Genomic DNA, 15,417 nt, shown 5'->3' on the forward strand with positions numbered 1-15,417 from the left:
GGAAACCGGAGTGCCCGTTGGAAACCCACGCGGGCTCAGGGAGAACATGCAAACTCCACACAGGGAGGGTCGAAGGTGGAATTGAACCGGCACCCTCCCAATTGCGAGGCGGACGTGCAAACCAGAGCTTTTTTTTTTTCTTCAATTACAAGATGAAACCATTATTGCGTTTATTTTGCAGAACGAACCAAACTTCCAATTGCTAAGAGTGTACCATATAGCTTACACACATGTGCACTCCCCACATGGTGGAGACATGAGCGCCATTCAAAGATCCCTCTCTGACTACAATATGCCTTGACCCGATCTGGCTCAAATGCGAAAGTTCTAATTCAGTGTTCAACAGTCAATTCACAACTCGGGTTTGAGCCACCACTGATTTGTGCACCGGTATATATATTCCAAATACAAATAATGATACAATACTGTATTCAAAGGCTGTAGAACTGTGAAAGTTCCACTCTTGTAAATATTTATGTATTGTGTCTGTATTTCCAGAGTAAATAAAAAAATTTAAAAAAGTGTGTGCTGCTTTCCTTGGTCTTTCAATCCAGACCATAAATAGACAGTGCTGCACTTAGTAGCATAACTTCAGCAACAGGCAGTGGATTTCTGAGAAGCACATGAGAGGCAGAAAGGTGCTAATCTTGTCAAAACACTATGATCGCTATGATTATAGAGGCACTCTCTCCATCACAGCTGTGATAATACGATACCCTTTTATCCCTTCAAGGGTTCGCGACTTATCGCCCACTCCCTCGTTGACAGACGCAAAGGCGCACAAAAAACAATCAGTGCGCGGGGGTCGCGCAGTGATGCGCAGGACCGGTCCTTCCACCCTACAATTACGGCGCAACCAAGCTCAGTGTAAAGATGGCAACAATAGTTGTAGTACGCTGAATGGAAGGCCTGCTGGGAGCCTCCTAGCAGGTGAGCAGCCAGAAGGGAACACACACTGGCAAATCCGCGCTGCTGGACGCAGGAGTGCCATCATTCAGTTGTTAAACAGGCGAGAAACAAAAAGCGCGCGTTCACACATACAAACAAGAGACAAACACATATGCTATGTGTGATAATAAGCCAGTCGTGCACTCTGGGGATCACGCCAGCAGCCACAAAGAGGGAGGGAAGGAAGGAGGAGGAAGGGAGGACGCAGCTGGCAGCAGAAAATACTTCGCCTAACCACGCAGTAATTTCTTGTCGGAGGTACAAAGTATACCATGTGATTGTTCCCAAGAAGGAGGAGAGGATTTTAGCACCTGAGCATGTAGGGTTGGATGATTAATGGATTAATAGTCATTGATTATGACCTCCCTCCCTCCCACACAAAAAAAACATATATCCCCAAGGTACGAATTAAAATTCATAGTAAGACTGGTCATTTGTACCTGCGTCACTGTGTTTTGGGAAATTATGTCAAACTCAGGAAAATCGGCTCTTACAATTATTGTTATTGGGTATTGTTCTGTTATTATGTTTTGCTGATAGCAAACACCCAAAACCATAAGCTCTGTTGAAACGATTTGCACTTACTATAATCAATGAAACATCTTAGTACTCTGAGTACTGCATTTCATTTTATGTACTTATCTCGCACAGTGGCCTGTCGCAATATTTGCAGTGATGAACATTATGTTGTGAAAAAAACACTTCGGCTTTTCACTGATAAAAAAAAAAAGGTTCAGGCTCACGCAGGAAAAGGACATAGAGCATTCAAAACAGCAGGCTAACAATCCACAGGAGAGACAGCTCCTGATTTCGATCACACATCTTCAATGGCCAAGTAGCTTTAGGCCAAGATCGGAAAAGACAGAATCATTTTTTATTTTTTCAGAGAAGCAGTATCACACAAACATGCAGACTGAAATAATCAGGTGCTTGGGAATTAATCTTTTCATCTTAACTCTTTGCTCCTATTTGGACAATGCGGGGACATACTTCTTGCTCAATCAATCTCTCGTGTGTGTTGGAGGTACGAAATATCTAAAAACATGCAGGGTAACAGCCTTTGGGGACCGGGTTTAGACACCCCTGCTATAAACTAATGTGTAGCACCAATCTTTAAAAAGTGCCATGCACTTATTTAAAAGCACCATAGTCTGAGAACCCCATGAAGAAACTGAGCAAAAAAATGATGCGAGGCACAGGCGGTAGAACGCTATTAGGTAAAAAAGGTCAAGGCTGGATTCCCAAAGAGACTGTGTCAAAATGACCTTGACCAAGAAGCTATACTGTTAATTGCTCCTGAACAAACGCGTGAGGCTGCTTTCATCATCCATCTAGTAGTGTGTGTGTGTGTGTGTGTCCGTGTGCGTGTGTGTTGCAAAGCGCTGTGTCATGCCTCTCAAATCATACAACCAAGCCTATCTAGAACCTGACATGGGGAGAGGAGGTAGAAAGAGAATTTGCTTTTTCGAGGGGGCACCCATCATCTTCTGTGGAAGTCAGACACTGAATAGCAGCAAAGAGCACTAGTGGCCCCCTGTTGACCTCACCGCCAACATCCTCTCAGCAGCATGTCAAGGCTGTACTACATCACACAAGTACAGGCTGATACCGTGTGGTACATTCAGCCTGCAAATATCTCACAAAAGTCAGGAGAAAATGAACAATTTAGGAGGGCACACGAGGCAGCAAAACTGCCACATGACAAGCCTGTGGACCTATTCTAAATATAGCTCACCAATAATGATTTGCTTCCTTGCAGAAGTGATCAAAAAGTTGGTGACCCCCATTTAAGTACAACAAATCCAAGCTGACACTTAAAATTGGAACATAGGACAATGTAAAAAAGCCACGTTGATAAAAACCTAACTGGCGGAAATTCTCATATGATTCATTCATTTTGAGGGGCTTTTTTTGTGATTGTGATACAACATGGGGATTAAAGGAAAAACTCTGGATTACCCCGACTAGAATTCAGATAAGGAATGCACGTTGGCACCTGGCTGCAGTAGCAACAGACATACACACGCTTGAGTACAGGAAATAATCAGAGTGACGCATGATACGTTTTGTCTGGGGCCACAAGTGGGAAGTCGGGTTGTGCCCTGTGGACAAAATGAGAGCTCAAAAGAAAGTCAAACAAATTGAAGAATGGTGCAAAGCTTGCCTGGCCAAATATGGCAAAGCTTCATTTTTATTTTTTTTCCGCAGTGCAGCAATTAATTGACAAATGCCAGCTAAACGATAACGCCTGCTCCTTCCTCCTAGGGACATTGATTCACACCTCCTCAGTTCATGGTGCAAGAAATTGATCACTCTCGTTTCTCTCTTCATCTCGCCTTGCTAAGTATAACCAACCCCCTTCTCTTTTATCTTTAGTCAGGAAATGAGTCTGGCATTCAATAACAGGCTGTGAATTAAACAGACTTTGGTGAAGGACATCTCCAGAAATGATTGATTGATTATTAATTCATTTGCTAACAACCCTGATTGATCCACTGGGAAGGATGAAAGACAATACGGGCGAATAAAAACAGAGAGGCTTGACTTTTATACCGAGAAGAGGAATGTAAATGGCCTGAGTAGCTAAAATGATTTCTACGTGGACCTGACAGTGAGCGGATGGAACAGATAAACTTGCACCCGAGAATAGTAAAGACAAACGAGAGAGAGATTCAAACGCCTGCTTGTCTGCAACATTTCAAGCCAGACATCTGCAGAACTCTTGCCCCCCCCCCACACACACACACACACACATCACACACATCACACACACACACACACACACATGCAAGAGTCTGCTTTATGCCATGCTATCGATCCACACCCCACCCTTCACGGATGCAAAGGATGCAAAGGCAACAGAAACAGTGGGATGTTGTGCACAAGTCGTATGTGTGTGCATGCATGATCAAAGAAGATGTGTGTGGTTACACCCTCGCTGTGTGAGCATTCTGCATCTCCGTGTCGCCGTGCAAGGTGTGTTCAGGTGTCAGCAGCATCTGGGAGCAGATCAGTGTTACTCCACTGCAATGTGTCCTCGCTGGGTGTTCCTATGGAAACTCTCTTCTTCTGTGTATTATTAGACATTGGAGTGTCATATGCTCCGAAAAGGAAGAAGACACACAGCCTTGGCAAAATCCTCATTAGAAATCTCATCTCGACTCCAGCACACACAGGGTGAGAGTTCTGATTGTCAAGAGAGTAGTCTCAATGTTGCCCATTGTCGTTGGTGTTCCTATTTTTATTATTTGCTTGAAGTGGTGTTTTCGCGGCAAAAGGTGTTTCTGAAATCATGAACAATTAAGACCTGATTGACATTTAAAAAAAATATCCATTTCAAATATATTCTTATATTCTTGTGAACGGAGAGCAAAAATGCGCCTTCCCTACGCGAGTATTTGCCATGTTCTGAACATTTTTTTTATTTTAATACTTGGTAGAGTAGAGAGTAAGTAAAGTAGAGTAAACTGGAAGTTTTGACATCGTGGGTTGACTTCCGCTTTAAGGTCAGAGTCATTTCATAATTGTGTCATATTTGGGTTTGTTTCAGGGAAACACAATTTGAAGGAAATATTGTACCCTAAGTCTGAATAAAGTGCTTTTAACCAATATTTATTATGTCTTTACGCGTCATTATTTTTCTCTTTTGCCCGTTTAATGAAACTGCCCTGTTGTTTCGACTCATATAAAACTAAATACAGCAGCAGGTTAATTGTTGAGGAAGCCAAAGCAGTAAAATATAGAAAATAAAACCACGGAAGATGTTAAAACTTGACCAATAAGACATGGTGCTAACATCTTCATATGTCACATCTTTATCTCTGGATAGTTTGTGTCGGAACAGCTGGATGTTTTTGTGCAGTGCATGTGAGACTTTTTATTTCTATTCCTTCTGCAACTTGTTGGCTTTGTGCATAAGAATGGTTTGGTAAATTTGTCATGGTGGTAAAAGGGCTGTCATTTCTTATCTGTAGTTTGAGGTGGGGGTGCAGGCGGTAATTAGGATCCTATTCACACAACAAAACACTTATACAGCATTTCAGGTTTGTGAGCAGGACTTAGAGTCAGATCTGTTAAAAACAAGCCCATGGAAAAAGAGGAAAGGGTATACAAAATGAGATTTGAATCGGAAGAGGAGTTTGGCTTTAAAAGATGAGTGCATCAAATCGAATCGTTCCATCTTAAACTGTACCATCTTGAAATTGTATTAGACCTCATTCATGTATGATTGTATCGCAGAGATGCACACGCCCAGTATACAGTACACGCACACTGAGTGACAGACTGACCTCTGGAGTGAGAGTCTGCAACTGAGCTGTCGATGGGTGCCTTCTTTACGGCTGAAGAGCGATAGACGATGTGCGTTCTTCCTCCTCCTGACTCCTCCTCCTCAATCACTCCATCGCCTCTTTCTGCAGGCTCGATGAAGTACTCATCTTGCTCCGTCCTGATCATACCAGCCTAAAAAAACAGATTAGATTGATACATGATACCAGCATACAGAGCATAACATTAAACGTATGTATACAAATAATGTAAATGTGACTTAAACGTTCCCCATTAAAATGCAAATACACCTAATTCCCGATTTTACGCAGACTTCGGGGTCCAAAATTTGGGAATCGCGTTAACTTCGAATGTGCGTTGTATGGAAGGTCAAGTTTTTTTTAGAAAGACATGTTTTGTTGTGATTTTTTAAATTTTATATTCGCGACTTTGGCCGTTTCCAATTCAAAGCGCAACGGCATCTTTCATTGAAGTAGTGGCACATCTGAACCGGGCTCATTTCTCTGCTATGTTGACATGCCGAATCTAACACAAAAGAGCAGTGCATGTTTCTCCTCATGTGGATGCTGTGTGATCAGGACTGCAAGTACCACGGAAGGAGGTTTGAGTTGCTGTTGAATATCTCGTGTCAGCTGCTTTCGGTGTCAGTGTGACCGACGCAACAAAAAGGTGAAATTAAGGCCTGTTGCAACACTGATTTGCTACACGGACGCACAATGGGCTGTCTGGATTACTATTACGGAGCACAGATAAGATCATTTTCAAATGACAGCGCTGCCTTCAGATACGAGTTTCACCCGTTTCATGAGCACGCTAGTAGCGAAATGGATGGACATATTGTTAATCTGTTCCACTAGAAGGCTAAGCTACTTACTGTAAGTGGTTGTGTTAAATATAGAAGATAACTATTGTTATAATTACTGGAAAGCAAAGGTGATTATTTTTTTAAAGAATTGTTATGGATGCTTAAGTGCTGCTTACTGTGAAGTGAGTTGAGTTGACTTTACTGCCACCGTATAGCACTCAAAATCTTTAATTTATAGGAAAATGAAGTCTAGAATATTAACAAGACCAGAGCTTGGACAAAAACCTGACATTCTCCCTGACCTCTCGGCTGTGTTTTTTTTTTTTTTTTTAATTCATTATTTGTCTGTATTCTTTGGCTCATATTTCCTATCATAAACAAACCAAATGATAAACCAGGTAGAAAATGGTTCTAATGACCATGAAAAGAAATTACTAATTATTGTTTGTCAGGTTTACTACAGTACTGACAACATTTACTATACAGTAACTGAACTTATTTGACAATTTGCGCAATTCTTTATTTCGTTAATAAGTGCTTCACCACCTCATTTAAAAACCTGACCATGCCCGCTGTTGTGAAGACCACAAAGAATCTAATCGCCCCCAGAGACCGTTTCAATCATTGACACGTTTAAGACAGAAATAGTCTTTTACTTTGAGGAGGAAGCAGCGCTGATCCCGAGTAGGACCCAGCAGAGGCCAGAGTGACACCTGATGTGTGAAATGGCCATATCAGGAGATGAGACTGTCTCTCTCCCATCCTGGACCAACACTTCCTGTCTTGTAATTCTGCACATCTGTCTTACCAATACACACACACACGCACGTGCACACACACTGACTAGCTGATTGTTACAGGGAGACTGGGGGAGGATATATACAATTTAAGAATCACAGAAGCAGAACGCTGAAAATTAGTTGGAGAATACACACTGTGAAATTGTACACGCTGTCTAAATGCGTATGCCTGGCTAAGACAATTGGTAATCACCAAGGCAACGTATTGCAAGAGATGAGAGTCGTGAGGGAAAAGGTACAATGACAACGCTTCGGAGTGGAAATTTGTTAAGAAAGAGCCAAAAATAAACATGGGTAGAAAAACAACATTATTGGACACGGTGACTTTTTCTTTGCCAGTCATCCCCAATCGTGAACATGGACTGGAGGATGTACTGGATGTAGTCACCCCCAAAGACATTTCAGTAGGACAATATTTACAATTTATAACTCCCTGTGTAAAATCCTACTAAATTCTTGCAAAGCCTCACTTATTTTCCAGTTTTTGTTCCCCATTCTGTCTTTCTCTTTATAAGCCCGAGGCTCTGGTGGCAAAACTACATCAACTAGCCATTGATCGGTCATCTCACTTGCTCTCTTCCTTGCTCTCGTTTCATCCCCGCATCTCCCCAAAGCCGTGGTGCGGCATTCCGATCGGAGCTGATGGATCTTAGATGGTGCATGCATTGCCGCTCCAGAATACCAAGCAGCGCAGAGAGAAGCGCCGTGTCAAAGAAAAAAGATGACATGTGGGACAGAGACGTCGTTGGATCGATCTGAACCGGCACAGTGTGTGTGTGTGTGTGTGGGGGGGGGGGGGGGGGGGGGTCACAGGGAGGGGATCATGTGAGTGGACATGTCCTTTGAAAAGCTGAAGTCAACACAGCTTCAAAGCGTGGGCACTCAAATCCACAATGAACATCTTCTCCTGGTGCTACTCCAGGGGATTACATGGCAGCTTGTCCAAATGTTGTATCCAGGAGGGCTCAGCATGTACTGTATGTACCAACACCAGCTGGAGCCACTTGAGTGTTGTGGCAACAAAATGCTGGAAAATTAAGTATAAGTGGATGTCAGAAGGTAGCTCAACAATACCTCAATTGTTAAACGAGCACATTATTTATCAGTGCAACTGCGAAGCTGCACCTTCAAAACGACCAATACTAAATCTGCATTATTGTTTCAATAATCGCAAAAGCTAAGGCCTAATTGTACCTTTGTGAGATTTGCATTTTATTTTTTCTGCCTTTAGAGGACTTTAATACCAGAAAGATTGCTAATTTGCTTTAGTGAGAAAGAAATCTTCAGTCTGTACATACCGTAATTTTCGGACTATAAATCGCTCCGGAGTATAAATCGCACCAGCCATAAAATGCCCAAAAAAGTGAAAAAAAACCATATATAAGTCGCTCCGGACTATAAGTCGCATTTTGGGGGGCAATTTATTCTACAAAATCCAACACCAAGAACAGACATGAACGAGCAACAACAGGCTAAACGATACGGTATGCTAACGTGACAAACACAAACGAGGAGCTGAGAACGGGCCTGACGTAACATTCAGTTATTAAAAAAAAAATATTACATAAATAACACGTTTATAAAACCATCGGTGTCACTCCAATTCATTAAATCCATCGATCGACCTTTGTCAACAATCACGAGTGCCGCGCCGCAGTTCAAATTATTCCACAGGCCCATACAACGATGTACAAACTATATTTTAAATAACTATCACATAAACAACAACATTATCAAACCATTTGTGTCACTCCAAATCATTAAATCCATCGATCAAATTTCTCGTCTTTTATCGATCGTCCTTTGTCAACAATGCCGTGTGCCGCGCCGCAGTTCAAATTATTCCACAGGCCCACACAGCGATATATAAACTATATTTTAAATAACTATCACATAAACAATAATATTATCAAACCATTTGTGTCACTCCAAATCATTAAATCCGTCGATCAAATTTCTCGTCCTTTATGTCATCCTGGTGACAGAGGACATGTCCAGAGGATATGGGGCTTTAAAGTGTTAATTACTTTATTTGATTTTTTTCTCTCTATTTTTCATGTTTTGAATATGTTCAAGATAAAGATATCAAAGCATGTGAAGTGATCAACTATACTAAAAATAACTTGTGAAGTGGTCAACTATACTTGTAAGTAAGTGATGTGTTAATGATCAAGTAAAACTTTGTGAAAAAAAACACATAAGTCGCTCCTGAGTATAAGTCGCCCCCCCACCCAAACTATGAAAAAAAACGCGACTTATAGTCCAAAAATTAGGGTAGTTGCGTTATCTTGAAGTGACTCACTTCAATATAGTTAAACTGTTTTTTTAGCATGGCTAAAACACTGGAAGTAGTCAGCCCTCCACAATCAGTAAACACTTGAATGTCTTCGTCCGTATTCGTATAATTAACCTGCTAGCTTTGCCTATATCTTGAAAATGCATCTTCCCTTCAGAGAGTAGCCGCCATAGAGCGCCTCGTTGTCACCTACTATAAGTCTGCGCACGTCACAGAGTGAAGGAGGAAGTGCAACACCACCGGCATAAGAAAAGAGACTGGGCGTAACATAAATAGAAAATAAGAATGCTCCATTTTGGATGGGGACAATTAAAATGGTTTTTCAATGCCATCAATAAAATAAACTCAAAATCAGCTCCAATGTTTTTATTTTAATTAATGAGGGGTTGCTTGAATAACTTCACTTTTAAATGAATGATTTACCATGGTATTCAATAAACCTGATAAGGCCTAACTACTTTGAAATTATGGGCATGATTTGTGGTTGAATTCCAGCAGTATTACGGCTGCGTGTGGGATACAATCGGAAACAGAAATGAAACGACTAAGTTCTTGTAGAACAGAGGACATTGCAGATGGTATATACGTATAGTCAATAACCACAAATATAGTACAAAATCCGCTTAACAAAAAAGAACCAGCAAGCCAAAGTGAAGGAAATAGGTGCCAAAGCCATTCTTATATTTTGAAGACAGACACACTGTTAGTAAATTGCAGAAATTAGCGCCGATATTGCCCACATCAAGTCATACTGGATGGTAGTGAAATCTATCCCAGTTCACAGTTCAATCACTTTATAAATACACAGAACAAGCTACATTTATTATCTTTATGATTAAAGGGGAGAAAAAGTTTCTTGAAAGTGCAACCTGCGCCACATGCTCACATCTGGCTCCCAACCAAGCAAAACAGAGCTCGCAACTCAAAATGTGTAGATTGTTGTGATAATTGCCCTCATGGCCAATGAGATGGTGACATAAACCTCAAACCTTTCCTTGGAGACCTGCTGTCTCCATGTCTGGACTCTACTTCAGCGAGCATCCAGCGACCAGAGGCGGATCCTGCATTCTTAATATGCTGTACAGTACGGTGACTTGAAATTATGAAAGAAGCAACATAAGCCATGTGGAACTTGCCCGCAGATGCAGAGTAAGCGGATGTTGTGGTGGCGATAAAAATTAAACCCTGTTGAGGTCCTTCAGTCAGTCCAGTGTGGGTGTGTGTCTCCTACATGCGGTAGTTCTTCGTTTCATTCAGCCTTCCAGTCAAAAAAAGAATCCATCCCTTATAGAAATAAGGCTGCTGTGAAAATTCAGTAGGAATTCAACGAAGCAGTTTAAGGATTGACATCACTAAAAATATCAGTTTATTTCACACAATAACCTTTAGACCTCCTGCTTGTATATTCAGACATTTACACTTTGTGCTGACGTAAAACAGAGATCTTTTGAAAAGGTGTCAATTGAGCCAGTCCATCTCAAATAGCAGGGCGGGCCCCTTCTGGGTATAGTATAAAAATATATTAAAATTTACAACTCAAACAAAATAAGGCAATTGTTACTAGGAGACAGATTGATTATGTAACACTAAATAGTGGCCCCACATAAGGTCCTGAAGAGCAAGCGGAGCGAGTATAATTACAAATAAACTGTAAATGTGTGAAAAGAGAGCCTTTTTTTCACCATTTTTATACACACTGTCCGCCGCACATACTGAAGCCCGCTGATAATGTAAGGTTATGTATGTGTGTGAGTGTGTGAATATGGGCTGGGGGTTGAAGCCAGATGCCGCTATGATTTAAACCATAGAGGACTTAGCGGCCCAACCCTGTCATCTTGCTCCACTCATTACATAGAGTGGTCGCCAAAATGCTCACACACATAGTCAGGGAACGGTCACACGCTCACACGCAACCCGTTCCCACTCACTCCTCCGTCTCCACTACCTCATTTGCAAATTGTTTGTCTAATGACCTAAATTTTTGATCACAGTATGAGAGCGAGTAGAATATAGAGATAGGGTCATTTAAGGTTTGGACAGCATGGTCCCTCGGCCATTCACGGTAACTATATGTGAAGCCCGAGAAGAGAGATAACGTGTCGATGATTGGAGGTGAGTGAGACTTATGGTGAACACGGGGCAAGCGATTCACTTGAAGGCCTCGCTTATCTTCTAGAACATCTCGAATAGCCTCCTCTGTTTGAAGAGCCCCCCACTTCATATCCTTCAGAATATGAAGGGTATTCTTCTAAATGTTGCATAGAGTTATATAAAATCCGAGGTGACTTACTTCTTCAGAAATAGCAGTAATAAGCCAGACCTGTTGAGCCCAAACCACATGATCTTTGGAAATTTCGGTTCAGGGAGCTTGTGTGTTGACACAAGCGGCTAACAACTAACAGCCTGGCAGATCAAGCGGTATAGTGGCTGACACACAAAACACACACACGCTCACACTTTCTGGCTTCCTTTCCAAGCCTCATTGTCACTCATCAGGGCAGATGCTTTCGCCCTGTTTCTGTCTGAGCCACTTTGATTTCAGTAGTCAGCAGGGAAGCTTGAAAGAAAGCCGTGTGAATACGAGCACCGAGCGAAGGAAGTGGTTGCTTTGAAAGGGATCGATAAGCATCATCACCTCTCAATCAGAGGAAAGAATAGAGGACGCCCGCGAGGCAGAACCCACTCATTTCAACCGATTGAGAGCGAAAGTAAGGTAGCAAATAAAGATAATTTACTCCGTCGTCAGATCCCTGTCAGCACTGATAAATCCTCTTCCATTGTAATTGCTCTTATCGCCTCATCCTCTCATGTATTCTCTTGAAATCATACAGGAAGGAGTGACAAGCAAGTAAAATGGTACAAGCAGTTAAGCGTAGCGCGTACGTAACATTTGCACAACTCGGCAGTCACTGCACTGACAATTTTGGCGCAAACATTTTTTGTTTTATTTACAGAAATAAAATCTGTGTGGCATCACAGTCATGGTTGTTCCCAATAGCTCAACTGAGGCAGCTTGGCTTGTTGAAGACGTTTCACCGAACAGTTCTAAAGTGATCAAAACGTTTGGTCTCAATGTTTGTGGTTTCTTAAAAAAACATCAATTTTCTGTAGCCTTAACTTTGGCAGTACACGAAACCCAAAAACATAATCCTACGAGTCCTCAATTCCGTTGGGAACCAGTTAGGACAGATTTGAAAAATGAACACTATCCCGTTGCTGCACGTGTATCCACCTTGTTTCTTGCGGGGTTGTACAAGAAACAGGTGCAGGTGGAATTATAAGAGAAGATCTGTGACTTGTGTAGAGGCTGGCAAGTTGTGAGGTGATAAATCATAAAGCTGATGTGCGCTAGCTTGATTGGAATTCACTCAGGCACCGAGGCAAACAGCATTCCAGTCAGGCACTGGCTTGTGGATGCTTGGTCATATTGGGTTAACATTTAAGCCTCTCGACAACAACAATATAAAAACTCCAAATGGGACCTGGGAAGAGACAAATGCATATGGTGCGCTTTAAGGACAGATGGACGGACAAATAGATGGATAGGTGGATGGTTGGATGGATGGACAGATGGACACAGGGACAGATGGATATACAGATAGATGCATACAGCCAAATATCTACGTATCATGGCTACAAGCCCCACCCAGACATTGATTTGTTCGCGTACGTGTGGACATTATTTTATTGGGTGCACGTTTGCTACGTGCGGTCTTAGGGCTTGATAAATGACCCCGATTAGTGGCGGCTGACCGCTCCATGATTGCAGCAGAACAGCTGCTCTGTGAGCAGTGTTGTCTAAAGCAGTCCATGATTAATACAACAGCACACTAAATGAATTACAAAGCCGCCGCAGGCCTGAGATCTGCCACCATTGAACAATCACAGAACTGCACCTGTATCTCTAGGATGTGAACACATTCTTGTTTGCCCTTCACTTCTTGGTCATTTCATCCACTTTCCTCCATTTTCTTTTTGAGTTTTGAAAGAGAAAAGCATGAATTAACATTTATGTGTCCCAACACTAATTGGGTTGGAATGTACATAAAAGGTTAGTGTAAGATATCAAGTCACAGACACAATTTTATGACCCAACTCTAAAATATTACTGTATGCTTGGCACCTTGCATCCTCCATATGAGTCCCCGCCCTGATACTGTCACAATCACATGAAGACACCCACGAGCGCAGACACCCAACCTCATCTCCATCAACAGTGTCTCTCAATATTGCCCCATCTATTATACCTGTAACCTAGCAACAGAGCGGCGAGTAGACCCTCCCCTACCTGCTCACTATCCTGATTTCTGGGTGGGAGAGCTAATGCTTTGTCTGAGGGCAGGGACAGGAACCAACTGGGAGTTGCCCCGTGCTCGCCGCACTTTTGACCCAAAGGAACCGCTGCACATTAATGTAATGGGACCACAGCAAGAGCTCATACAACTGGGCTCACTTGCCTTTTGCAGAACCAGAGTGAGGGAAGCTACCTGTGGAAACACTTCATTCAGACACAGGTGCATCACTCTGAATTAGAATACTGTGGAAAACACAATTTATTTCATTAGTTCATTTCAAAAAGTCAAACTCATTATAATGGATCACTACACACACAGTGCATTATTTGGAAATTGCATTTCTTATCATGTTGATCATCTATGATCCTGCTGAAGTATTAGAAATCTTGGGTTGCTTTTCGAGAGGCATTATCTGCATTATTGGGACTGTCCCTTAGCTTCTTCTGACCATTCTAATTGGGATTCAGTTCTGGTGAGCTTGCTGGCCAATCAAGCACAGTGATATTATGGGTATTCAATCAGAGTTTACTAGTTGGCCACTCTTCCTTTAAGATATGTATTATTGATTCTCAAATATGGTACAGTAGTTACTTTCATCTTAAAATAGAACATTAGACATATTTTTGTCGTACATCTGTTTTGGAAGTGTGTTGTCATGTGCCCCTCCCCTGTAGCGCTGACAAAAACGATTCATTATTTAGGTCACCCATCCCTGATTTAGAATCATCAATTAACCTAACCTGCATGGCTCTGCAATGTGAGAGGAAGCCGCAGTAGCTGGAGAAATCCAGGAACAACAAGAAAACCTGAGAACTCTGAGTTGCATGCGTTAACCGCCCTGTGCTGCCCTGTATTTCACCATTCCACATTTTATTGATATATAAATGCAAACAAATTTGACTCAAACAACTTTTTGACCTGGGTACTATAACTAATCAAAGTAACATTTTGGGCATTGGAGCCTTTTTGAATTGCAATTTGAGGGGAGCCACTGGGGGGCGACACTGAGACATTTTCAGGCCTGTAGGAAGTCACTGGGCAGCGAGGTCTGCCAGGTCTGTCTGGTGGGAAGAAGAGAAAGAGGAAGACGAGAGACGGGGGAAGAGGCAGAATGTGTGTGGGTGAGAAAAACACTAAACAGAAGGTGAGGCGAGACAAGTGAGTGGGGGGCCATGAGACTGAGATGTACTCACAAGTATTATTTGCGTGTGTGCGTGTGTGTGTGCGTGCATGCGTGCGCGCATGCGTGGCTTCTTGCATAAGTGCAGGTGTCAGCAGGTGCATGGAAGAACTAAAACAAAGTGCTGCATTTATACCTGCATGTGTGTGTGTGTACGTGGGTGTGTTTTGTGCCTTGGGACAATGCTGCTCCCTCATTACTCAACTGTTTCCTCCAGTCCAGCACTAATGAGGAGCCTCACCGCCACCGTGGTAATCAAGGTCAAGCCTAGGCCAAACCACACAGAATCTGGCCATCACTCCGACACACAACTTTTACACACGTTGCTGAACTACAATGTGAAACTTCAAATCAATAATTGCATTGGGAACCAGAGAGGGCAACAGGGATGAGTGATAACGGGCAGGATTCCGCAAGATGTGGGTGTGCCGTGGTCATCTCCTCTCCCCACCTCGGGGAATCAGCATGCAGGTAGAGATGAGCAAGAGACAAAGGAGCATAAATATGGGCGGATTACAAAGGAGGGAGTGTGTGATATACCGGCTGGGAGGAGGGAGCCAAAGAGAAGGGGAAGTAATTAAATTAAAAGAGCACAAGACTTAGCTCTTTAGTCTCATCCCTCGAGAAAAGCCTGACACTGCCACAGCTAGCTAATGTCATAGCAACGGGGGGAAGGAAAGTCCAGTGGGTGCAGCACATTGAAGTAATACAAGGTTTAGGCGGTGCGGTGATGGAGGAAGATGGAGGGTATCGAGGAAGTATAGGAATGAAACTAGGGATGCACCGAAAATTCGGCCACCGAAAAT

At 42.5% G+C, this 15,417-nt stretch overlaps 1 protein-coding gene across 2 annotated transcripts in view; it reads right to left on the bottom strand.

Moving 5' to 3' along the window:
* The window catches only part of LOC133154361 (A disintegrin and metalloproteinase with thrombospondin motifs 2-like), an 83,812-nt gene that overhangs the window by 41,401 nt on the left and 26,994 nt on the right, over positions 1-15,417 (bottom strand). For both annotated transcript variants that reach the window (XM_061279003.1, XM_061278994.1), the window contains exon 3: positions 5,238-5,409. In XM_061279003.1, coding sequence (XP_061134987.1) covers positions 5,238-5,409 — 172 coding nt within the window. The remainder of the gene's footprint in view (positions 1-5,237; positions 5,410-15,417) is intronic.

Source organism: Syngnathus typhle, linkage group LG1 (assembly GCF_033458585.1).
Source record: "Syngnathus typhle isolate RoL2023-S1 ecotype Sweden linkage group LG1, RoL_Styp_1.0, whole genome shotgun sequence".
In the NCBI taxonomy this organism is placed as follows: Eukaryota; Metazoa; Chordata; class Actinopteri; order Syngnathiformes; family Syngnathidae; genus Syngnathus; species Syngnathus typhle.